General features: G+C 36.7%; 1 protein-coding gene across 31 annotated transcripts in view; it reads left to right on the top strand.

The window, feature by feature from the left end:
- The window catches only part of TRDN (triadin), a 232,431-nt gene that overhangs the window by 161,059 nt on the left and 44,931 nt on the right, over positions 1-26,441 (top strand). For 5 of the 31 annotated variants that reach the window (XM_081313558.1, XM_081313557.1, XM_081313551.1 and 2 more), the window contains 41 exons: positions 240-272; positions 1,595-1,627; positions 1,746-1,784; positions 1,908-1,940; positions 2,043-2,081; positions 3,133-3,165; positions 3,285-3,323; positions 3,701-3,733; positions 3,838-3,876; positions 5,155-5,187; positions 5,307-5,345; positions 5,468-5,500; positions 5,603-5,641; positions 6,359-6,391; positions 6,511-6,549; positions 6,672-6,704; positions 6,807-6,845; positions 7,192-7,224; positions 7,344-7,382; positions 7,507-7,539; positions 7,642-7,680; positions 8,417-8,446; positions 8,551-8,589; positions 8,763-8,795; positions 8,915-8,953; positions 9,227-9,259; positions 10,587-10,625; positions 10,802-10,840; positions 11,664-11,696; positions 11,815-11,853; positions 12,569-12,601; positions 12,701-12,739; positions 13,066-13,098; positions 13,309-13,347; positions 14,549-14,581; positions 14,690-14,728; positions 18,902-18,934; positions 19,046-19,084; positions 19,931-19,963; positions 22,605-22,631; positions 24,548-24,595. In XM_081313558.1, coding sequence (XP_081169684.1) covers positions 240-272; positions 1,595-1,627; positions 1,746-1,784; positions 1,908-1,940; positions 2,043-2,081; positions 3,133-3,165; positions 3,285-3,323; positions 3,701-3,733; positions 3,838-3,876; positions 5,155-5,187; positions 5,307-5,345; positions 5,468-5,500; positions 5,603-5,641; positions 6,359-6,391; positions 6,511-6,549; positions 6,672-6,704; positions 6,807-6,845; positions 7,192-7,224; positions 7,344-7,382; positions 7,507-7,539; positions 7,642-7,680; positions 8,417-8,446; positions 8,551-8,589; positions 8,763-8,795; positions 8,915-8,953; positions 9,227-9,259; positions 10,587-10,625; positions 10,802-10,840; positions 11,664-11,696; positions 11,815-11,853; positions 12,569-12,601; positions 12,701-12,739; positions 13,066-13,098; positions 13,309-13,347; positions 14,549-14,581; positions 14,690-14,728; positions 18,902-18,934; positions 19,046-19,084; positions 19,931-19,963; positions 22,605-22,631; positions 24,548-24,595 — 1,473 coding nt within the window. Of the gene's footprint in view, positions 1-239; positions 273-1,594; positions 1,628-1,745; positions 1,785-1,907; positions 1,941-2,042; positions 2,082-3,132; positions 3,166-3,284; positions 3,324-3,700; positions 3,734-3,837; positions 3,877-5,154; positions 5,188-5,306; positions 5,346-5,467; positions 5,501-5,602; positions 5,642-6,358; positions 6,392-6,510; positions 6,550-6,671; positions 6,705-6,806; positions 6,846-7,191; positions 7,225-7,343; positions 7,383-7,506; positions 7,540-7,641; positions 7,681-8,416; positions 8,447-8,550; positions 8,590-8,762; positions 8,796-8,914; positions 8,954-9,226; positions 9,260-10,586; positions 10,626-10,801; positions 10,841-11,663; positions 11,697-11,814; positions 11,854-12,568; positions 12,602-12,700; positions 12,740-13,065; positions 13,099-13,308; positions 13,348-14,548; positions 14,582-14,689; positions 14,729-15,501; positions 15,535-15,646; positions 15,686-16,020; positions 16,054-16,165; positions 16,205-16,438; positions 16,538-18,901; positions 18,935-19,045; positions 19,085-19,930; positions 19,964-22,604; positions 22,632-24,547; positions 24,596-26,441 lie in introns of those variants that run through there. The other 26 variants (XM_081313552.1, XM_081313555.1, XM_081313556.1 and 23 more) reach the window with 26 other exon arrangements.

Below are 26,441 nucleotides of genomic sequence, written 5' to 3'. Positions count from 1 at the left end.
GAGATCTAAGTTCAGCCCACTTTGAATTCCGTTGACTCTTATCTACTGTCAATTTGCTTTGACCATTAGCAGTCACTTTTGCACAAAGTGTAAGCATGCAACAAATCTGTTATCCTTTGAACCATCTTGCTTCCTGATTTCTTGTGCCTGACAATTCTGTATAATATAGGGAATCACCCATTGTTTTTAGGAACAACCAAATACAGAAATAATGTTTAGGTCTTTCTCTTATTGTCTAGAACCCCACAAGAAAGAAAAGCCATTAGAAACAGGTAAGCATGAATTACTGCCCCATCTTTGTTTATGCGGAACCTATTAATATAGTACAACTGTGCAACATTTATTAAAACTCAGTAATTTTCATTTTAGCCAAGCTGCCAACAAAGGATATCCATATAAAAGAATCCGATAAGATTTGGATCAAAACAAATTTAGCAATTTACACTTCCCATCAGTTAACATAAAATTATTATAATTATGGTTGCCATGAAAAAGAGGCCAACCAAAAAAATTAAATAATGATGAATAATAGAGTGCCTTTTGCCCACTCATGGTTTCCTAGGGCTCATCTCTTGCCCTGCCTCCTAGATCATTTGCTTATCTCTTGTTGAAGATATATCCTTGTATATAAGGGTTGGCTTGCTGAAAAGACCGAATGAAGCTATTCCAGCTTATCCAACTAGAAAATGGTATGTTCTATGAGATAACAGAGTCAGACCTTCTTCATGTCTATTCTGTGTTGCCTGAAGAATGAATCTTTAGTATTGCCAGCTTTCTGGGCTCTAAACCTATAAAAGGACCATCTCAATTGGTTATAAATGCTCTCCATAGATAATTTAATTTTGACAGAGATATTAGAACTTTCACACTTAAAGTTTACCCTTTCTTTTTAGGAAAAGTTGGTCTACCCAAAACCGAAAACCAAAACTGAGTGTTAGAATAAAAGAATAAAATAGAGCTTGAAGGGACCTTGGAGGTCTTCTAGTCCAGCCACCTGGTCAGACAAGAGACCCTATACCATTCTCTAACTACAATTCTCCCATCAGTAATCATTGGCCCTTAAATAGAATCTTGTTGGACTGAAAGTATTTCTCCCCTCCTCTTTTTAGTTCTTTTGAGGGAGGATCCCTTCTGAAATGTTTCCCAGTCTTTTCCCCCATGGGCAGACTAAGCTGCCTTTTATCAGACCACTGATTAGGTTTCTGGTCTTGCTCCTGTCTCCCAAGGTCATTTAAACATATCATCACAGTAATCTCCTCCTAGCTTTAGCAGACCTTACTTATTCCAGGACCACGTCTTACTATAGCTGTCGCTACCCACTGTCCTTGTCCATGAAGTAGTCCTCCTCTGCCTGCCTGGTTCCGTTCCCCATTACAAGCCCCCAACTAAGGGTGACTCCTTTCCCCCATCCTGTTCCTCTTCCCTCTGCTGCCACTTCCTTTAACTTTGAACTTGGCATAGAACATTGCTGAGACCCCTGACCATAGCAGGAGAAGGAACAAACCACGGTCTTTGTGCCAGAGGAAAAACTGTTCCCTTTAGTATGAACACCCAAATGTTCACATCATGTTCTGGTTTTCCTCTTACTTTCTAGAACAACCCAAGAAAGAAAAGCCAAGAGAAGTGGGTAAGCACGGTCTTATTTTGTCTTCTGCACTACTCTGAACATATGGCCATTAAAGAGATATTGACCATTTGTTTTCAATCTATGTCATAATCAAAATGTTTAAATCTTTTTCTTTCAGCCAAAGTGACAAAGAAAGTTGTGCATATAAACAAAACTGGTAAGTGCCATGAAAAAATATATCTAGAAAATTGCACTTTTCCATTTTGACAAATTGTTATACATTAACACAACTTTATGAAGATGAGAGAAATAATGTTCTGGTCTTTCTCTTATTGTCTAGAACCCCACAAGAAAGAGAAACCGTTAGAAACAGGTAAACATGAATTACTGCCACACTTTTGCTTATGTGAAACGTTAATATATTACAGCTGGGCAACATTTATTAAAACTCACTACTTTTAACTTTTCATTTTAGCCAAGTTACCGATGAAGGATATCCATGTAAAAGAATCTGGTAAGATCTGGATCAAAACAAATCTAGCAATTTACACTTCCTATCAGTTAACACAAACTTATTATTGCGAGGTGCCTTGAAATAAGAGTGACCAAAAATATATATATCAAATAATGATGAATAATAGAGTGCTTTCTGCCCATTCATGGTTTCCTAGATCTCATCTCTTGCCCTGCCTCCTAGATCATTTACTTATCACTTGTTGAAGATATATCCTCACGTGAGTTCCTCTTTCTCTGGGCTGGCTTGCTGGAGAGGCTGGTTGAAGCAACTCCAGCTTTCCAACAAGAAAATGCTATTTTCTACGAGAAAACAGAGACAGACCTTCTCCATGTCTATTCTGTATTGCCCAAAGAAGCAATTTTTAGTGTTACCAGCATTTTGGGCTCTAAGCCTAGAGAAGGACCATGTTAATTGGTTATAAATGCCCTCCATAGTTAATTTAATTTTGACAATCAGAGATATTTACCTTTCACGTTTAAGGTTTATCCTTTCTTTTTAGGGATAATTGGTCTATTTAATACTGAAAACCAAAACTGAATATTCTCCAACTACAGTTCTCCCATGAGTAATCCCTAGACATCAAATAGAATCTTGTGAGACTGAAAGTATTTCTCAATTCTTTTTCCTAGAGTTTTAGAGGGAGGGTCCCTTCTGAAATGCTTCTTCCCCACATGCGCAGACTAGGCTGCCTTTTATCAGACCACTGACTAGGTTTCAGGTCTTGCTCCTGTCTCCCAAGATCATTTCCACTTATCATCACATGTAATCTCCTCACAGCTTTAGCAGACATTGCTTATTCTAGGACCACCTCTTACTATAGCTGTCGCTACCCACTGTCCTTGTCCATGAAATAGTCCTCCTTTGCCTGCCTGATTCTGTTTCCCATTAGAAGCCCCCAACCAAGAGCATCTTCTTTTCCCCATCCTTATCCTCTGCTGCCACTTCCTTTAACTTTGAAAAGGAAAAGGAAAAGGAACAAATCACTTTTCTCTTTAGTACGAACACCCAAATGGTGACATCATGTTCTGGTTCTCCTCTTACTTTCTAGGACAACACAAGAAAGAAAAGCTAAGAGAAATGGGTAAGCACGCTCTTATTTTGTCGTCTGCACTACTCTGGAACATATTGGCATTAAAGGGATGTTGATCATTTGTGTTCAACCTATTTCATAATCAAAGCGTTTGAATCTTTTTCTTTTAGCCAAAGTGCCAAAGAAAGATGGGCATGTAAACAAAACTGGTAAGTGCCATGTAAAAAAAATTCTAGAAAATTGCATCTTTCCATTTGACGAATTTTTATAATAGCAATAGCACGTAGACTTATATACCACTTCACAGTGCTTTACAGCCCTCTCTAAGCAGTTTACAGAGTCAGCATATTGCCCCCAACAATCTGGGTCCTCATTTTACTGACCTTGAAAGAATGGAAGTCTGAGTCAACCTTGAGTCAGTGAGAATCGAACTGCTGAAGTGCTGGCAGCCAGCAATCTGCAGTCAGCAGAATTAGCCTGCAGTACTGTATCCTAACTACTCATCACCAAGGATACAATATAATAAATTATCACAACTCTGTGAAGATGAGAGAAATAATATTCTGGTCTTTCTGTTATTGTCTAGAATCCTACAAGAAAGAAGAGCCATTGAAAACAGGTAAACATGAATTATTGCCACACCTTTGCTTATGTGAATTATATTAATATATTACAGCTGTGCCACATTTATTAAAACTCATTATTTTTAACTTTTCATTTTAGCCAGGGTACTGATGAAGGATATCCATGTAAAAGAATCTGGTAAGATCTGAATCAAAACAAATCTAGCAATTTACAGTTCCCATCAGTTAAAACAAACTTATTATGACAAGTTGCCTTGAAAAAGAGACTGACCCCAGCAAAAATATTCATAATGATGAAAAATATAGGGTCTTCTGCCTATTCTTGGTTTCCTAGGGCTCATCTTTGCCCTGGCTCCTTTATCATTTGCTTACTGCTTGTTGAAGATATATCCTCTTATGAGATGCTCTTTCTCAAGATTGGCTTGCTCCAGAGGCCAGTTAAAGCTACTCCAGCTTATCCTACTAGAAAATGTATTTTCGATGACGGAGCAGAGAAATACCTCCTCCATGTCTATTTTGTGTTGCCTGGAGAAGAAATCTTTAATGTTGCTAGCATTCTGAGCTCTAGACCTATAGAAGGACCATCTCAACTGGTTATGAATGCCCTCCATAAGAACAATCAGAGATATTGGAACTTTCACACTTAAAGTTATCCTTTCTTTTTAGGGAGAGTTTTTTTTATTTTTTTATTTTTTATTTTAATTCCATTTATATCCCGCCCTTCTCCTAAGACTCAGGGCGGCTTACAAGCTTAGCAGTAGCCTTCATTCTATGTATATGCCTGCTTATTAGGGCTTTCACACACACCCCAAGCGGCATTATTACAAAGTCAGCTTAATTGCCCCCAACAATCTGGGTTGCTCTACTGAACCAATACTGAGTGCTCTCTAAGTACACTACTCCCATTAGTAATCATTAGCCTTTAAACAGAATCTTGGAAGGCTGAAAGTATTTCTCACTTCCTTTTCCTAGTCTTTTAGAGGGAGGACAACTTCTGAAATACTTCTCAGGCTTTCCCTCACAGTCAGACTAGGCTGCCTTTTATCAGACCACTGACTAGATGTCAGGTCTTGCTCCTGTCTCCCAAGGTCTTTCCATATATCATCAGAGTAATTTCCTCACAGCTTTAGCTGACATTGCTTATTTCAGGACCATTTCTTACACAGCTGTCGCTACCCACTGTCCTTGTCCATGAAGTAGTCCTCCACTGCCTGCCAGATTCTGTTCCCATTAGAAGCCCCCAACCAACGGTGACTCCTTTCCCCCATCTTGTTCCTCTTCCCTCTGCTGCCACTTCCTTTAACTTTGAATTTGGAATAGAACATTGCTGCGACCCCTGACCACAGCAGAAGGAGAAGGAACAAACCACTGTCTTTGTGCCAGGAGAAGAACTTTTTTCTTTGATACGAACACCCAAATGTTGACATCATGTTCTGGTTCTCCTCTTACTTTCTAGGACAACGCAAGAAAGAAAAGCCAAGAGAAATTGGTAAGCAAACTCTTATTTTGTCTTCTCCACTACTCTGGAACATAAGGGCATTAAAGGGATATTGACCATTTGTGTTCAACCTGTTTCATAATCAAAATGTTTGAATCTTTTTCTTTCAGCCAAATTGCCAAAGAAAGATGTGCATGTAAACAAAACTGGTAAGTGCCATGAAAAATTAAATCTAGAAATTTGCACCTTTCCATTTGAAAAATTGTTATAAGGTAACACAACTTTATGAAGATGAGAGAAATAATGTTCTGGTCTTTCTCTTATTGTCTAGAACCCCACAAGAAAGAAAAACCACTAGAAACAGGTAAACATGAATTTCTGCCATACTTTTGCTTATGTGAAACATTAATATATTACAGCTGGGCAACATTTATTAAAACTGACTACTTTTAACTTTTCATTTTAGCCAGGGTACCGATGAAGGATATCCATGTAAAAGAATCTGGTAAGATCTGGATCAAAACAAATCCAGTAATTTACACTTCCCATCAGTTAACACAAACTTATTATGATGAGTTTCCTTGGAAAAAGAGACTGACCCAAAAAAATAATAATCAAATAATGATGACTAATAGAATACATTATAATGGCGACTCCTTTCCCCCATCCTGTTCCTCTTCCCTCTGTTGCCACTTCCTTTAACTTTGAACTTGGCATAGAACATTTCTGAGACCCCTGACCATAGCAGGAGAAGGAACAAACCACTGTCTTTGTGCCAGAGGAAGAACTTTTCCCTTTAGTATGAACACCCAGACGTGGTGGCTCAGTGGGTTAGGATGCTGAGCTTGTCGATCAGAAGGTTGGCAGTTTGGCGGGTCGAATCCCGAGTGCTGCGTAACAGAGTGAGCGCCTGTTACTCGTCCCAGCTTCTGCCAACCTAGCAGTTCTAAAGCACGTAAAAAATGCAAGTAGAAAAATAGGGACCACGACGGTGGGAAGGTAACAGCGTTCCGTGCGCCTTTGGCGTCTAGTCATGCCGGCCACATGACCACGGAGACGTCCTCGGACAAGCGCTGGCTCTTCGGCTTTGAAACGGAGATGAACACCGGCCCCTAGAGTCGGAAACAACTAGCACGCATGTGCGGGGGAACCTTTACCTTTACCTTTACCTATGAACACCCAAATGTTGACATTATGTTCTGGTTTTTCTCTTACTTTCTAGAACGACAGAAGAAAGAAAAGCCAATAGAAATGAGTAAGCACACTCTTATTTTGTCTTCTCCACTACTCTGGAACATAAGGGCATTAAAGGGATATTGACCATTTGTGTTCAACCTGTTTCATAATCAAAATGTTTGAATCTTTTTCTTTCAGCCAAAGTGCCGAAGAAAGATGTGCATGTAAACAAAACAGGTAAGTGCCATGAAAAATGAAATCTAGAAATTTGTACCTTTCGATTTGAAAAAATGTTATAAGGTAACACAACTTTATGAAGATGAGAGAAATAATGTTCTCATCTTTCTCTTATTGTCTAGAACCCCACAAGAAAGAAAAACCATTAGAAACAGGTAAACATGAATTACTGACACACTTTTGCTTATGTGAAACATTAATATATTACAGCTGGGCAACATTTAATAAAACTGAGTACTTTTAACTTTTCATTTTAGCCAGGGTACCGATGAAGGATATCCATGTAAAAGAATCTGGTAAGATCTGGATCAAAACAAATCCAGTAATTTACACTTCCCATCAGGTAACACAAACTTATTATGATGAGTTTCCTTGGAAAAAGAGATTGACCAAAAAAATAATAATCAAATAATGATGACTAATAGAATACATTATAATGGTGACTCCTTTCCCCCATCCTGTTCCTCTTCCCTCTGTTGCCACTTCCTTTAACTTTGAACTTGGCATAGAACATTGCTGAGACCCCTGACCATAGCAGGAGAAGGAACAAACCACTGTCTTTGTGCCAGAGGAAAAACTTTTCCCTTTAGTATGAACACCCAAATGTTGACATCATGTTCTGGTTTTCCTCTTACTTTCTAGAACAACACAAGAAAGAAAAGCCAAGAGAAATGAGTAAGCACACTCGTATTTTGTCTTCTGCACTACTCTGGAACATATGGGCATTAAAGGGATATTGACCATTTGTGTTCAACCTATTTCATAATTAAAATGTTTGAATCTTTTTCTTTCAGCCAAAGTGCCGAAGAAAGATATGCATGTGAACAAAACTGGTAAGTGGCATGTAAAATATATATCTAGAAAATTGCACCTTTCCATTTGAAGAATTGTTAATACATTACCATAACTTTATGAAGATGAGAGAAATAATGTTTAGGTCTTTCTCTTATTGTCTAGAACCCCACAAGAAAGAAAAACCACTAGAAACAGGTAAACATGAATTACTGCCACACTTCTGCTTATGTGAAACGTTAATATATTACAGCTGGGCAACAGTTATTAAAACTGAGTACTTTTAACTTTTCATTTTAGCCAAGTTACCGATGAAGGATATCCATGTAACGGAATCTGGTAAGATCTGGATCAAAACAAATCCAGTAATTTGCATTTCCCATCAGTTAACACAAACTTATTATGACGAGTTGCCTTGGAAAAAAGAGAGTGACCAAACCAACCAACCAACCAACCAACCAACCAACAAACAAAGAAACAAATAAATAATGCCCACTCATGGTTTAGAATAGAATAGAGCTTGAAAGAAACTTGGATGTCTTCTAGTCCAGCCCCTGGATCAAACAGAAGACCTATACCATTCTCTAAGTACTGTGCTCCCATCAGTAATCACTAGCCATTAAATAGAATCTTGTAAGACTGAACGTATTTCTCACTTCGTTTTCCTAGCCTTTTTGAGGGAGGGTCTCTTCTGAAATGCTTCCCAGGCTTTCCCCCCACCTAGAAAATTGCATATTTTCGTTTGAAGAATTGTTATAACAGCAATAGCATTTAAACTTATATACTGCTTCATAGTGCTTCACAGCCCTTTCTAAGTGTTTTACAGAGTCAGGATATTGCCCCCAACAACTTAGGTCCTGATTTTCCTCTCCTTGTAAGGATGGAAGTCTGAATCAATCTTGAGCCAGTGAGAATCAAACTGCTGAAGTGCTGGCAGCCAGCAGTCCACAGTCAGCAGAATTAGCTTGCAGTACTGCATCCTAACCACTGCACCACCATGGCTAAAGTATAATAAATTATCACAACCCTATGAAGATGAGAGAAATAATATTCTGGTCTTTCTCTTATTGCCTAGAATCTCACAAAAAAGAAAAGCCAAAAACAGGTAAACATGAATTATTGCCCCACCTTTGCTTATGTGAAATATATTAATATATTACAGCTGTGCCACATTTATTAAAACTCAGTACTTTTAATTTTTCATTTTAGCTAGGCTACTGATGAAGGATATCCATGTAAAAGAATCTGGTAAGATCTGAATCAAAACAGATCTAGTAATTTACAATTCCCATCAGTTAACACAAAGTTGTTATTATTATTATTTGCTTACTGCTTGTCTTTGTGCCAGGGGAAGAATTTTTCCATTTAATAGGAACACTCAAATGTTGACATCATGTTCTGGTTTTCCTCTTACTTTCTAGAACAACACAAGAAAGAAAAGCCAAGAGAAATGCGTAAGCAAACTCTTATTTTGTCTTCTGCACTACTCTGAAACATATGGGCATTAAAGGGATATTAACCATTTGTGTTCAACCTGTTTCATCATCAAAATGTTTGAATCTTTTTCTTTCAGCCAAAGTATCAAAGAAAGCTGTCCATGTAAACAAAACTAGTAAGTGCCATGTAAAAATAGCTCTAGAAAATTGCACCTTTCTGTTTGAAGAATTGCTATAAATTAACATAGCTCTATGAAGATGAGTGTTCTCTGAAACCAATGAATTAAAATGACTAACCTGGGTAAAAGACTACATTGTGACCACTTCTGAGTTTTGTATTCAGAAGAACCTGCTGAATTAGGCTTCCTTTTGAATATCAAATTAAAAGTTTCACTGACATCACTGGACATTCCAATGCAGAAATATTTTTGTCTTCCTCTTACTTCTAGAGCCACACAAGAAAGAAAAAACAGTAGAAATAGGTAAATATTCTATTTTGTTTTCAATTTCTCTCCTTGTAGTACTGACATGGTGTACTGTTCAAAATTTAAAATAACCTAAAGCAATAATTTTAGCCAAGCTTTCAGAGAAAGATAAGTTTATCAAAGAATCTGTTAAAATCTGGATGAAAATAAATCTAGCAAAGTACACTTTCTGTAAGAGTGGAACGTCTGTGTGAGCTGGAACTTGACTTGGGTTACTACTAGTTGTGCAGGTTTAATATCTAGAAAAGAAAAAAAAAGAGTTGCTCATAAACATTACATGATAGGAATAGGCAGAGCTAGCTACAGCCTACCAGGGGAAAAGTAAAAGAAAATACATTCCCTGCTGTTATTTCTGGAGCAAATGCAGAAGGAAGTGAACTCAGATTAGCAAGCCTATAAAACAAACATCAGGCAGAATGAGATAGATAAAAGGGGGGATGCAAAACAAATCCTGAGTTATCTATGTGTATCCAGCTTCCCCCTTGTGGTCAGTAAGTGAAGATAAGCTGAAGAATCATTGGCATGGATTCATATCTCCCTTTCCACTAAGCACTTTCTACTTTTAGCTTTTAATATAAGTTAACATAAGACAATGGAAATAGATGTGCTATAGGGGAAAATGTAGAGAGTAAGGGAAATGACCTTGATAGTGGTAGGCAAACTCCATTGACAAGGTGACAAGGGATGAAACGTTTTTTAAAGTCCAGAATATCTAGATAACATTTGGAAATGGCTCAGGCTAATGCCTCCCTAATTCACGGAGGAGGAGGGGGAGGAGGAGGAGGGGGAGGAGGAAGAGGAGGAGGAGGAGGAGGAGGAGGAGGAGGAGGAGGAGGAGGAGGACAATCATATTTTCAAGATTCTGGTATTACAGTATAACCAATCTTAGTCAAAGTAGTTTTAGCCTCTGTGTGGAATTGATTTTCTTGTTGGGTCTACCTGGAAGGGGTGAGAAACAGTATTTAAGTTCTGAAGTAAAATGGTTAATGAGAATCAGATTGATGTAGTGCTTAAGAGGTTGAACTGGCAACTGGGAGACCTAGGTTCAAGTCTATATTCAGCCATGGATCAGTCTCAGCCCAACCAACCTCACAAGGTTGTTGTTGTGGGGAGAAATGGAAAGAAAGAATACTATTTGTTACAATTACTCTAATGCTGAAATCATGCTTTGGTTTTCTTAATTTCTAGAAACACATATGAAAGAAAAGCCAATAGACATAAACAAGGATGTTCATGCTTTCTAACCTTGTCCTCAGTGAAGCACATTGAAATACCATAATGTTTAAAGTTATGATATTCCAATATTTACACTTTTTTATTTCAGCAAAGCTATCAAAGAAGGATGTGCATGTGAAAGAAACTGGTAAGCACAAGGGGGGAAAAATCAACCTAGAAAATTAGAGGGGAGGGAGGGAAGAAGGAAGGAATTTTTAAGAGTATAATTAGTAAATTTGAGCTTGTTCTCTTGTCTTGGCTTCCCTGAAATATATTGATAGAACTGCCTGGAATACATGCAAACCCAATATCTTTGTTTTTCAGCATCCCAGCCCAAAAAGGATATCTTTATTCAGGAATCTGGTAAGATCTGATAAAAAAAAAGTTTAAACACTGTATAAATCAACAGAAGACTATGGACAAGTGTAACATGTGACAAGTGAATAACCAGTGAAATAAAATGGCAGAAGGAAAGAATATAATGGTTATGGTAGAATTGGGCTGGTATCAGAGAGATGCACATTTAGCTATAGAAACCATGGGGGAGTTTCAGGCAGTTTCTTTCAGTCCAGTCAAGGGAATAGGGCTGTCGTTATGGCAGAAATGGGAGGAATGGACACTATGCATTCCATAGGAAGAAAATGTGAAATATAAATCTAAAAAATAAAATAAATTTATGCATCTGTAAGAACAGTGTTCACCAGTTGGAATCTGCCCATTCTTCAACCCATGGAGAAAATTGCTTTCAAAGTGCCTTGTTGCTCTCCCTCCTTTAAGCAGAGGCACTGGAGACGAGATTGGCCTCCACCTTGCTGCAATTCTGGAAAGTTGTTAAAAAGTGGCTCTTCTGGAGAGCCTTTGGGGGTGGATGAGTAGTTTGTGGTTAGCCAAAAGAAAGGTTGGCAATTGTGGATTATGTCTGTTTCTTTTGTGTCTTATACTGTATATGAGGAATGTACTGCATTTCAATCCTATGGAAAGAGGTAGCTTAGTCACTGTAAATTGGAGATGGAATGAGGGAGGGCGTTTCAATCCCAGTTTTATTTTAATTGATGAATTGCGGAATTGTTGTATGTCTGTGATCTTGGTCTATCATTTCATTCTTTGTAATATATGGAATAAAGACACGCTTTGCTGTAAAGCCTCTGATGGAGAATCATGTTTTGTTCTTCTTCCTACTTCTTAGACTCACACAAAAAAGCAAAGCAAATAGAAATAGGTCAGTGTGTTAATGTTTTCTTTCTTTTACAACCGCAAAACATGATATCGGACATGGATATGGATTATACATGTTCAAAACGTAGAATAACTGAAATCTTTATATCTTCTTCTTTTAGCCAAAGTGCCAAAGAAACATGTGCATGTAAAGGAATCTGGTAAGACTGGGGTAAAAAAGTATCTCAGAAATGGCACTGTTCCCTTTGAATCCTTAGTATAAATTAACAGAAGACTCTGGAAATGGATGTTACACATCCTAAGTGACTACCTAGTAAAATAAAGCACAAAATATGAATACAATATTATATTCTTCAAAGTGGGGGTTACCTAGGCCTCAACCACACACAGTCCTGTTATTTTGGCTTTAAGACAGTCTGCTTGTCCCTTCTTAAGGAGATATCCTCACAATGAACCTTGGTATTGGAGCCAGATTGTGGGGGATCTAGAAGAAATATTTCCTTAATTGCTGGCAGAGAAGCACTATCATGAAAACATGAAGGCACAGTATTTTAGTCCTATTACTGGAAGAAGGGATGAAAACTGTTCAGTCATATTCTCGATTTAGAACAGGGCTCTGCAAAGGCAAAAAACATCACAAAACATCACGATACGTCATGTGATGCAATTGAGTTTGACACCCGTGATTTAGAAGATATATAAGCCTTAAGAAGAAAAACGCAGAAACAAATAAGCAAACACAATAAAGTGCATTCTGCCAACTGAATCCAGAATCTGTTCAATCCCAGATTAGTTTTGTTTGTGGAATGAAAGTGCTCTCGGTCTATAACTTGATTCTTCATTAAGTATTAAATTATAGACTGTTTATTTTGAAAATTTGAATGCCAAAATCATGGTCTCCCTCTTACTTTCTAGAAGCAGACAAGAAAGAAAAACCAATAGAAACAGGTAAGCATAGTCTTATTATCCCACCTATGCTTACCTGAAAGATGTATTACAGGTACTGATTATCCAGATTCAACATTTATAATCATCTTTTCATTTTAGCCAAGCTGCCAAAGAAGGCCGTGCATGCAAACAAAACTGGTAAGATTTGAGAAAAACATAAATGTGGAGCATTCCATTTTATACCCTCAAAAATTAATTAAAACTACAGAAATTAGTATTCCATAAGTAAAGTGAAATAAAACATCAAGCATAGATAGGAGACTATGTTCTGTCCAATGAGATTATCTGGCCAGATGTTCATTTTCTACCTGTTGTTTTAAATGTGGATTTAAAAGACTTGCTGACTTAAAATAATCTCTACGATTTTAATCTGTTTAATGTATGGAATTATACGCACACCACCTACTTTTATTTTGTACTTGGAAATGCAGAAATCATATTATGATCATCCTCTTATTTCCTAGAAACACATAAGAAAGAAAAGCCCATAGAAACTGGTAAGTATGTTGTTATTGTATCTTCTTTACTTCCCTGAAGCAAATGATATGGTAGAGTTGTCCAACATTTATAATAACTCAGTATGTATATACTTTTACTTTAGCCATACTGCTAAAGAAGAATATCCATGTAAAATGTAGTATATCCATGTAGTATAAACAAGTTGTTAATGTTTATAATAACTTAGTATTTATATCCCTTTATTATAGCCAAGCTGCTAAAGAGTGATGTGCACTTAAAAGAAACTGGTAAGGGCTGTGTAAAACCATTCTAGCACATACTTACAACCTTCAATTCCTTCTATAAATTAACCCAACATTATCAACATGAGTTTGCCTTGAAAATGTGCCTGATTGAAGAAATCAAATGATGAGGATGGATAATAGCAATAGCACTTAGATTTGTATACTATTTCACAGTGCTTTACAATCCTCTCTAAGTGATTTACAGAGTCAGCACATTGCCCCCAATAATCTGGCTCCTCATTTTACTGACCTGGGAAGGATGGAAGGCTGTGTCAACCTTGAGCCGGTGAGACTTGAACTGCCAAAAGCAGGCAGCTGGCAGTCAGCAGAAGTAGCCTGCAGTACTGCCTGTAACCACTGCGCCATCACAGCTCAAAGAGGGATAATAGAGTGCCATCTGCCCATTCTTGGCTTCCTAGCACTCATCCCTTACCTTGCTTCAAGATCATTTGCTTACCATTGCTTGAAGATATGCCCTCACATGAGATGCTTCAGCTTAGGGTTTGTATGCTGCTGGAATTTTTCCAGGTGATCCAGTCATAATGTGGTATTTTTCATCAGAAACCAAAAACAGACCTCCTAAATGACTGAGTTGCCCAAAGGAATCTCTAGAGTTGATAAAGTGCTGTATTCCAGTTATTGCACAAGAGAATCAAACCATCCCATTTGGCCATGAATTCTTGTGAATCCAATGTCATTTTAACTGTGGCTATTAGAAAACTAGTATCTCTTGTTTGGAGGTTGTCCTAGCTTCTGTATGGCTGGTAGGCCTTATCTGAAATATTGAACTCATTAATAATCAATATTTATTATTCCTATCTATAACCTCCGTGGCAGCTTTAGCAAGACACTGTATGAACTCCCCCTCCTGTTGATCTGAGCCTTTCTTCCTTTTTTTAACCTTTTCCTTCTTCTTTGCCTGTATCCTTCTCACATCTCAGCCAAGTATGGACCCTTCCTTATACTTAGTCCTCTTCCCTTAAAGCCATTTCTCTTAAATCTCTGCTCATGGGAGAACTGTACTATTATATCTGAGAGCAGCAGAACAGGAAGAGGAGGTAACTACTGTACTTATGCAACATAGGTAACCTTCTCTTTTTTCACATCAGTGCCCCAAATGTTTGTAATATATTGAATAATCCCACACGATGCAGTAAACACTAAAATACAGAAATTATGTTCTTGTCTTCCTTTTCCTTTTTAGAATCACACAAGAAAGGAAAGTTGGCAGAAACGGGTAAGTATGCACCTGTGTTTAATCTTTGCTTACCAGAAACACATGGATATGGGTAACCTAGGTTCCAAATTTTATCATAATTAAAATGCTTAATCTTTTTTATTTTAGCCAAGCTGCCAAAGAAGGATATTCATGTAAAAGAATCTGGTAAGACCTGGGTAAAATCATATGCATGAAATTACATGTTTCACTTTGAGCATTTACTGTAAATTAAGACCAATCGATGGAAATGTGTTTTCCATACTTATTAAGTGACCAAGAAAAGTGACTAAGAGAAGCGACTATGTAGTGGAATAATATCAGAGATGATTAATATACTGCATTCTGCCCACTGTGAATTATCTAGTTAGAAAAACTTGTTCAATCCCTGTTTTAATTGTGAATTGAGAAGTCTCACTGTCTATAAATGATCTCAGTCTATTATTTTATTCTTTATAATACATGGTCTTACTTAACTATAAAACACTTTATAATGTTCTGGTCTCTGAGTTTCTAGAAACAGTTAACTATGCTCTTATTCTTTCCCCTCTGCTTCTCTGAAACATATGGATGTAATATGCTCTTCAAACTTTATAATATACCAATATTTAAAAGCATTTATTTTAACCAAGCTGCCAAAGAAGGATATGCATGTTAAAAGGTCCAGTAAGACATGAGTAAGCTCAAATGTAGACATTACTTTGAACATTGAGTATAGCATAACACAAGGTTATGGGAATAAATGTGCAATTAAAAAAATTAACTAAGAAGGTAAATAAAATAACTCCTTTCTGTCCTTCTGTTCCTCTTCCATCTGCTGCCATTTCCTTTAATTGGCAGCATAGAAGGAACAAATCATTGTCTTTGTGCCAGGGGCAGAACCTTTTCCTCCCAACTCCCAAATGTTGACATCATTGTCTGGTTTTCTTCTTACTTTCTAGAGCTCCACAAGAAAGAAAAGCCAAGAGAAATGGGTAAACATTCCTTTATTGTGTCTTCTCTGAAACACATTGGCATTAAATGGATATTGATTATTATCTGTGTTCAATCTATGTCATAGTTAAAATTTTTGATTATTTTTTTTAGCCAAAGTGTCAAAGAAAGATGTGCATGTAAATAAAACTGGTAAGTGCTATGTAAAATTATGCCTAGAAAATCCCATTTTCCATTCTGGACAATTACTATGTAAACACATGCTGTGGAAATGAATGTGTCATAAAACTAGTGAATTATACTGAATTAAAGTTGCAAAATGGGATGATGAATCTCATTCTGCCCACCTTGGGTTTTGTAGTCAAAAGACCTCACTCAGTCTATGCTTCATTTTAACTGTCAAATTAAAAGACTCTCTTAACTTGAAGGGATTTTAATCTATGATATAATTCTATGTAGAATGTCACTTACTGCTTGCTATAAACAACCAAATGTAGAAGTAATTTTCTGGTCTTCTTATTTTCTAGAAGCAAATAAGAAAAAAATCCCAATAGAAACAGGTAAGCATGCTCCTATTTTCCCACCTACGCTTATCTGAAAGATTTGTTTCAAAAACTCATTACCAAATTCAACATTTATAATAATCAATATATTTGTTACTTTTCATTTTAGCCAAGCTGCAAAAGAAAGCTGTGTATGCAAACCAAACGGGTAAGACCTCAGGGGGGAAAACCTGAGAAATTCAACTTCCCCTCTTGAAAATTAACAAAAAACTTATCTGACCAGAAGGGTCTTGTCAACTCTGCTTTCTTTTAATTATGGAATTAAGTCAGATCACTAAAGAGATCTCACTCTATGATTTTAACATGTTTAAGATATGGAATTATATTTATTTTGTACTTTGAAATGCAGAAATCATATTCTGATTTTCCTCTTATTTTCTAGTAACACATAAGAAAGAAAAGCCAATAGAAATAGGTAAGTATGTTGTCATTGTACCTCCTTTATTTTCCTGAAGCAAATGATATGGTAGAGTTGTCCAACACTTATAATAACTCAGTATGTATATATATATATATATATATATATATATATATATATATATATATATATATATATATATATATATATATATATATATATGTATATATATATATATATGTATATATATATATATATATGTATATATATATATATATATATATATATATATATATATATATATGTATATATGTATATATATATATATATATATATATATATATATATATATATATATATATATATATATATATATATATATATATATATATATATATATATATATATATATATATATATATATATATATATATATATATATATATATATATATATATATATATATATATATATATCCAAACTGCTAAAGAAGAATATCCATGGAAAAGAATCTGGTAAGTTTTGGGTAAAAACAAATCTAGCGATTTACACTTCCCATCAGTTAACACAATACTGCAGCCGGCGTCAACTTCCCTCCGCCCAGTACGCTCCCACAGAGAGGGCCTCCTCAGGGTGCCACCGGTCAAAGAATGCCGACTGGTGGCCCCCAGGGGGAGAGCGTTCTCTGTGGGTGCACCGGATTTATGGAACCATCTTCCGGTTGAGCTCCGGATGGCGCCCGATCTCCGCTCCTTCCGGCGCGATCTTAAAACCCATCTCTTTAAACAAGCTGGCCTGGCCTGATGGGACGGGGTGGGATTTTTATAAATGACTTTAATTTTAAATTTGTATTAATTTATGGGCATTGTTTAATCATGTTTTAATAATTTTAATTTTTGTATCTAGTTTTTATGTATTGCCCTGTTCACCGCCCTGAGTCCCTCGGGAGAAGGGCGGTATACAAATTAAATTAATAAATAATAAATAAATAAATACTATTGAGATGTTTTTGCTTTGAAGAAATCAAATGATGAGGATGGATAATTGAGTGCTTTCTGTCCAGTCTTGGTCTCTTAACATTCATCCCTTGCTCTGCTCCAACATAATTTGCTTGCTGTTGCTTGAAGATATGTGTTCACACGAGGTGCTTCATGTTTGCTTGCTGTTGAGGCAGACTGGAATTCTTCCAGGTGATCTCAGGAGACAAACTGTTGGATTTCAGTTATCCCACAATAGGATCAAATGATCTGACCATGAGTTTTTGTGAATCTAATGTCATTATAACTGTGGCTACTAGAAAACTAGATCTCTCCTGTTTGAAGATTGTCCTTGCTTCTGTCTAGCTGGTAGGCTTTGTTTGGAATATTGAACTCATAAATCACCAACACTAGTGAATAATCCCTAAGTTTATCGTTTCTATCTATTACCTCCATGGCAGTCTTGGTAAGACACTGCACGACTCCTACCCCTAACCTCTCTTCCATGACCCACCTTTTATTTCTTCTTTGCCTATTTCCTTCCCACATCCTAGCCAAGTGTGGACCCTTCCTTATACTTATTCTTCTTCCCCCAAAACTCATTTCTCTTAAATCTCTCATTATGAGAAAGCTTTACTGTCATATCTGACAGCAGCAAAAGTAGGATGAGAGGCAACCACTGTTTTTGCACCAGTGGGAAAATCTCTGAATGAATAGATAATAAAGTACACTCTGCCAAACTTGAGTTATCTAGTCAGAGCAGTCCCTTCAATACCAATTTAGTTTCAGTTGGGGAATTATTATTTTTTTTGCCTCTAAGTACCCTCAGTCCATCATTTGCTTCTCTGTTATGTATTAAATTATGCACTGTTTATTTTGAATACCCGAATGCAGAATTCATATTTTTGGCCTTCTTCTTACTTTTTAGAGGCAGACAAGAAAGAAAAGCCAATTGAAATAGGTAAGCATGGTCTTATTTCCCTGAAATAACCTTACCTGAAAGATGTGTTATGCATATTTAGAATCCATTTTCAGCATTTACAATAATTAATCTATTTAAATCTTTTTATTTTAGCCAAGCTGTCCAAGAAGGCTGTGCAAGCAAGCAAAACTGGTAAGACTTGACAAAGAATAAATTTGGGAAATTGCCCTTTTCATCTTGAAAATTAAGAAAAAATTAATGAGTGTTTTGTAAGAGAAGTAATTAATTGCTGAAAATAAACCATCACATGTAGAAAGAAAAATAATTTCGTTGTCTCTTGTTTTCTAGAAGCACGCAAGAAGGAAAGGCCAATAGAAATTGGTGAGTATGCTATCCATGTCCTATTTTTAGTTCCCTGTTTAAAATTTATAATAATCCCAAATTTGTATTATTTAATTTTAGCCAAGCTGCCAAAGAAGGATATTCAAGTAAAAGAATCTGGTAAGATCTTAGCAAAATAAAAAAGTAAAAATGGCCACAATGAATTATTTAGGATCATCATCGTCAGGTCTTTCTCTCACTTTATAGAACCAGAAAAGAAAGAAAAGTCAATACAAATAGGTAAGCACTTTTTTATTTTCTAAATTTTGTTTCCTGAAACAAATGGTTATGATAAGAATTTTATCTATGTATAAAATTTATTATGACCAAAATACTTATTTATTTTTTTAGCCAAGCTGTCTAAGAAGGATGTGCATATAAAGGAATCTGGTAGGATCTGGGCAAAAACACACCTATGTATGAATTTGCATTTTCCACTTTTGAGCACTTACTTTTAAATGAAATAAAATTAAAATGTAACGTAGTATACATTTTGAACACTGTGGCCTCATCCATACCGCCCCATTGCTATAGATTCAAGATAGCCTATTTACTGTTTGTAAACGATATATATTTTCACTTAAGGGTCCTCCATCTCAGAGTGAGCTTGCGATTGAGAAATGGGGAATTTGTTCCAGGCAATCTAGCCAGACCTTAATCTTTTCCATCAGAAAAAAGAAATAGGCCTCTTCCATAATCATTCTGCGTTGCCTAGAGATAGATTCCTAAGGTTTGGCAAGCCACTGGGTTTCATTATTCCACAAATGGACTGAACCATCCCCTCCCATCCATCATGAATTGTGACTATCAAGGAGATGAAATCCCTCCAATTTGCAGCTTGCCTTTCCTTTTGTGGGGGTGAGAATAGAGTCAGTTTAAGAGGATCTGGAATTTGTGAAAGACCACAACTGGTCCTTCCCAAGGTTGCTGTCCCCACCAATAAGCCCTGCAAAACCTAATGGACACTGCATAGCTGATCGCACCTCTCATCCTGCCATCTCAACCTCTCTTCCCTCATCCACTTCATAATTCTCCTTCTCTGCCAGCCTGGCTCTCTGAGTCACACGAAGCCTTCCAGCCAAGTGCAGATCCTTTCCCTATCTTTCTTCCATGGCCATTTCTGTTACCTCTGCCTTTGCTACTGCATTTCATAGCAGCAGCAGGTAATCACAAGGGAACAAGAGGGAACTAAGGGCATTCAAATGGAGAAATAATGCTCTGGTTTTTCTCTTCTAGAACTGCATAAGAAAGGAAAGCCAGTGGAAAAAGGTGAAAATGTTATTTTCTTATCCTTCCCTGAAACATACGATTTTTTATAAAGATATTGATTATCCAGGTTAAACATTTACAATACCAAAAATGTTTCACTGTTTTTATTTTAGCCAAAGAAAGATGAGCATGTAAATAAAGCTGGCAAGTCCTTTGTAAAAATAAACTCAGAAAATTGTACTTTTTACTTTTAACACTCAGTATACATTATGGCAAGCCTCTGGAAATCAGCATGCCATTTAACAGATGAGTAAAAAAGTTAAATTTTTAAAAGGTGACTTGGATAACCAATTATATTCTGTTCCCTGCAGGATATCTCTCAAATTACATTGTATATCCATGTAAAAAAAATCACTAGTTTTTTTATGTGTGTCTGGCAATCTAGTATCCTTCAGCCAGAATAGTTCTAGCAAATTAACATTTATAAAACTTATTATTCTTCAGGCAAACTATGCAAATGCAAATATGATATTTAATGTACTGAGTATCTTAATTCTCTCCAATCTTAATAAGCCATTTTGAAATGAAAGGTTTACCTTCTGCTCAATTTTGTGTGTGTGTGAGACACACACACACACACACACACACACACACATGACAGAAGGAGAACTTTATTTTTTGATGCTGCAAGATATGATTGTATCTCAGTAAGTTTGAGGGAGGAAGAACTTTGCTCATGAATGCTACTATAGACCTGACAACATCATCAATTCAAGAAGCACAACTGTTATTGCCTTGTCCTGCTGAGGTAAACATTTCTCAATTTCATATAAGTGGATGGAAATGCATAACACAACATACTATTTTATTAGTAATCCTGTTCCCATATATGAAATGTGTAAACTGCTCTGGGGATGCAATTCCTTTATCATTAAAATAAATATCAGGGTGTTCTCCAAATATTTTTTCCAAAGTGTTGCTATATTTTATAGTAGTGCTTTATTATCGTGCATCAAAAATATGTGGATGATCTGTATACTAAGCAAAGACTTTATCACATATTGGATCTTGGAGATCACCTTTGGGAAAAAGAACTGGCGATCTGCCTCATGGCCTTCCTATACAGAGAGTGTGAGGTGCTGCCCCACAAGCGGGCACCTTTTTGAGAGTGGCAGAGGCTCATTTTGTTCCATTCTGGAGTGATCCAAATTGTGATCACTCCCAAAATGATTCCCACTCTCAGGACAGCAACAGATGGCCTCTGTATAGGAAAGCCACATGGCAGATTGACGGGTTCTTCTTCCCAAAGGTGATCTTCAGAAAAAGTAAGTGAAGTGAGGCATGACAGTGGAGTGGAGGAGGCCCAAAGCCTGTGAAGACCCAGCCATTTGGGAGGTAAGCTCAAAGGACCCAGCAGGGCAGGATTGGGGAAAAATAGACGAGTGAGGGTCTCTACAGCATTCCTACATTTGAGCGTAAGGGCAGGCAGATTGCCAAGTGCCAGAATTTTGTTCACAGGACCACAGGGGCCTACAGCAGCTGTAAATTCAGATACAGGTTATAATCTCTTTGTTCAGTGCTATCATAATTTCAGATGGTCTCTGAACAAACAGTCATAAATCAAGGACTACTTGTAACCCCCCCCCCTCTTAGGAATGAATGGTGCTTTTGTTTTTGGCATTTCATCATTGGGGAAGAAGTCATTATTAATCAAGATGACAGAAAAACCTCTGCATTTTTGAAGCACTGAATCTACCCGTCAATCCTAATCCAACAAAAAAGTTTTAGCATGTAAGAAAAGTTTATGCTACCACTTAACCTCTCTAGGCGAGAAGAAGGCAATGCATGCATCTGATCACTGGCCATGTGCTGAAAAATATAAATAAGGATGCCAGATCCAATTCTGGAAGACTTCCATTTCTGCCCACTTAACCATTCATTGGCACTGCCGCTAGGAGCTTTAAACACTTTTCAGGCATGGCAGAAGCTGTGAAAATACCATGTAACAACAATGTTTCCATAAATATTATTTTCATGTTTTTATTTTTTGACTTGTAGTTATTCAATAAACTCAAATATCCATGTATATTTCAAAACTGTGCAATCTTAAACCATCCCATGATGATGGATGCAGCTACCCCATGGATGCATGGATGCAGCTACAGTAGTAGCACTGCTCCAGGGTTTCAGAAAAACATGTTATCAGTTGTTCTTTTTAGAATGCTCATTATGTATTTCCTTGTGCTCCAGATCCTCACTAAACAGTCTTCAAGTAATTAGATCGAGTTCTGTTGGGAGAATCCACTTTTGTTAGGATCTTTCTGGAAAATCTTAAAAACATTTTTCAATCTTCTTCAGGAAAGAAAAGAGTGCTGTGAAATAACAGAAATGTGTTTGTTTTTGTTTTATACCAAGGGGATCAACCAATACAAAAACATCTTTCTCCTCTCCTACCAGATTCATCCCTAGTTGCTTTTTTTAAAAAAAAAATAATTGAAAATATTGCTTCATTCTACATGGCTACATATTGAATTTCTCGTGAGGATTTTATTATTTCTTAGGCTTTTAAAGCTTTTATGCTGTTTTTAGATTGGGTAGCTACCACTTGGGTTATCTGTGGTAATATATACAAATAAATGTGTGTTGTAAGAATTTTGAGGTTCTGTATAGTGTTCAGAATATATTCTTACTTTATTTGCAGCTGTTGGAGGAACTCATAAGCCAAAAGGTCAGGAATATTATTTCCTTTTTAAAATTTATGTACTTATATAGAGAATACTTTGCAGCTTGATCCCTAGCCAATTTTCAGAGAGGAGTTGTAGAGACCTTCATTCAGTTCAATAATTCTGAGAGCTGGGTTTGTGTCTCATGAGATTGTACACTTCTCTTTCACACAGTAACAGTTAGTCATTACTGCTTTTTTATTAAAAGTGTTTTCAATCATGAACTATCACTTGAATTAAAACGAACATTTTGTTAGTTTTATTTTATTTATTTATTATAAATTTATATAAGTGTCTAACTCACACATAGGTGACTCCTACCTTAAAATAGCTTTTCTTTTATATGTAAATGATAAATTAACATAATTTGTTATTCCTTTTTTGAAAAAAAAAAGACTATGGCTTAGACCTTTTATGACTTTGTAATTCAAAACATACTTAATTATTTATCTATACCCTGCCTTTATTATTTTTATAAATGTATCAAGGCAGAGAACATATATAATACCCCTTCCTCCTCTTATTTTCCCCTCAACAACAATCCTGTGGGGGTGGGTGGGGGGGTGGAGCTGAGAGAGAGTGACTGGTCACCCAGCTGGCTTTCATGATTAAGGTGGGACTAGAGGTCGCAGTCTCCTAGTTTTTAGCCTGGTCCCTTAAACAACATGATTTGTCTTCTCTTTAATCTGTGCTTCAACTAGCTTATACAGTGGTACCTATGTGTCTGTCAGTGGTATCTTGGTATCTGTTCCAGAAGACATGACAAATATTAAAATTGACAAATACCGAGAAAACCACATGACTTACCACGTGACCCACTATTTTGGCCAAAAGAAATAGCAAGTCACAAGGCAGCTGACCTTGCATGTCAAAATACTGGGAGGAAGACGAGTGCTGGGACAAGATTCCTGCTTCAAAGCACGTTGAATATTGAATTTGATGAGTTTTGAAGTAGTCAAGTGCCTGTATCCTAAATCTGCAGAAGCTTTCTTCAGGAGCTGCACATTCTTCTCCTTTACAGGGGAATTTAAAGAATTATTTTTTTATCTATAAGGTGAAACTTCAGCTTACAAAATCATTAAATCAGACCTACCATGGTTAACAATCGATAGGTAAAACTGTAGGTAGTTTAAGATTCAGGTAGCAAGCCAAATGCAATTAAGAATAGCAGCAGATGCTTCTAGCTTATTTCTCACAGCCATTTCAAGGAAGATAACCTCTCAATCTAGGTGCCTTTCATCTTTGATACACTATGCTTTTCTCCCACTAACTCCCACTAACTAACTAGGGTAGACATCCAGATAAATGTATTCAGGTTGATCAACTTACCATAGGATTTTATATTATTTTAATTATAGGACTACTTACAACCCAGTTTCTAAATTCTGGTAGCTGGGGCCCCCACAGTCATGTGACCACATTTTGGGTTCTTTGTAACCAGCCCATATTTATGGCTGTTTGCAGCATTTGGCAGTCATATGGCCATGATTTACAATATTATTATTTTTTTGCTGGAAACTGGCATTTACTTCATGTTTCCAGCAAAAAATTGCAGACAATGGATTCGCTTAAGGACCGCCACAAAAAAGATTGTAAAATTATCATGGTCAGGTGATGACCCACTTAACAATCCACATGATTTATGACTATAATTTTGGGCTCAATTATGGTCAAAAATTGAGGGCTACCTATATCATGTTCTTTTTCTCTCTGCCATTCTACAAGATTATAATCTAGATGTAGATTGCTTAGGAGACACAAATATAATGTTATTGCATAATTCTGAATTATCTGTTATGATCTAATCAATATGTAAAAATGTCACTTCAAATAAGCAGTAGAGATTTAATGCTTTTTCAATGGCATAAGCCATTCTCTTCGAGACTAGCTGTGTTACATGTCCCTTATCTTTGTTTTGCAGCGTTACACGAAAAGAAAGAAGAAAGACCTAGCAAGGCAGCAGAACAAGGTAAAAAAAAATAAACTCAGTCAAGCTGATATGTTCTAAAACAAGTGTCAGAGCTGTTTAAAAAAAATACACATTTCATATTGCAAGAAATGGACAACCTTGAATTTGTCTCTTTTAACTATCTTGGTGAGTAGTCTTTTCAACCTGTCTAGGAAACATCATTTTGACAGAATTCAGTTTGTATATATTCAAACACAGAGACAAAATGTAGCAGTTTATCTAGACATGTCATCTTTTGTGGCCTAAATTATTTTAACTGACTTGATTTGTGGCATAAAGGCTTTAAGTGGAGATGAACATTCTATGGGATAGGCATTATTCTTTATGTTTTAACAATACCTGACCATTTTTGTGGATCTTTAAAGAAGTTGCATTGCATAGAGGTAGCTCTTGACTTCCAGCCATTCATTGAATGGCCATTTGAAGTGATAATTTTTCCAGGTGCCTTCCAACAAGCAAAGTCAATGAGGGAAGATCATAAAATTGGGCCTGACTCACTTAATAATCACTTTGCTTAGCAATGAAAATTCTAGTTCCAGTAATGGTCATAGGTCAAGGACCACCTGTACTGTGAGGCAAATGTAGGTATAGAATGTGGACTTCAGCATGTTTCCATTTAAACGGCCAAATCAGCATACAGGTTTTAATATAGAAAAAGTTATAGAATTGATATAAAGGAAAACTCTATAAAATGAAGATTTATATAAAGTGAATATTTAAATAATTTAAAGAAATTTCAACATCAGGCATTGTTTCTTTGAATGCTACAGCACAATTTCTTCTTTTTCATCCTGGGTACAGTTAATTTTGTGTCCTATAGTTTTGTCCCCATTAGTACTTAAGGTAATGGTTTCCCCGCACATGTGTGCTAGTCATTTCCAACTCTAGGGGCCAGTGCTCATCTCCGTTTCAAAGCTGAAGAGCCACCGCTTGTCTGAGAACATCTCCGTGGTCATGTGGCCAGCATGACTAGATGTCAAAGGCGCACAGAACGCTGTTACCTTCCCACTATAGTGGTCCCTATTTTTCTACTTGCATTTTTACGTGCTTTCGAACTGCTAGGTTGGCAGAAGCTGGGATGAGTAACAGGCGCTCACTCTGTTACACGGCACTCGGGATTCGACCCACCAAACTGCCGATCATCTGATCGACAAGCTCAGCATCCTAACCCACTGAGCCACCGCGTCCCTATCATTAGTACTTAGTTACCAGTTAAAATCATGATGCCTAGGTAAAATTCAGTTGCTGGGCTTTTCTATGGAAAATCTGTGCTCCTTAGGTTTTGATAATGCTACAAATGTCCTTAAGCAATGAATGCTGTTTGTTTGGAGACATAGATCTCCAAACAAACTTAAGTAAGGTGTCACACCCCAATATTTATAATTTGCTTCCAAAGGATTTGTTCCAGCTTATTTAATCATTTTGTTAAATAGCGGGTTCTTTGACGCAGGAATGAAGACGCAAACAGAGTACAGGTAACTCATACTTTATTTCGTGCTGTGACTGTACTGAGGGAGATGGCTGCAGCCAACCGCAATATATAGTCTAGCCCCTAGGCGGCAGCGAATAGGTTTGAATCAACCATTGCCGCCTGGGGATAGCCAATTGCAGCACAGGAGACTGGTAGTCTGGGTTGCTGGAGAGCCATTAGCTGCTCCAGCAACACACGTGGTATTCCCTCAAAAAGCCCAGTACATAACACCCCTCCCCCCTTAGCTCAGACCATAATAACACTAATGAGTCTCAATAACGGTCAAGACTCAATGTCCAAACACATTAAAGTAAAGCAATAATACAAAAAAACCCCAATGTGGACTACAATGTTATTAAACAACGTCTGAATGAA

The sequence above is a fragment of the Vipera berus genome, assembly GCF_964194415.1.
Source record: "Vipera berus genome assembly, chromosome: 1".
Classification (NCBI taxonomy): Eukaryota; Metazoa; Chordata; class Lepidosauria; order Squamata; family Viperidae; genus Vipera; species Vipera berus.
Note: the sequence above shows the minus strand (reverse complement) of the source record. Positions and strands in the feature narration are given on the sequence as shown.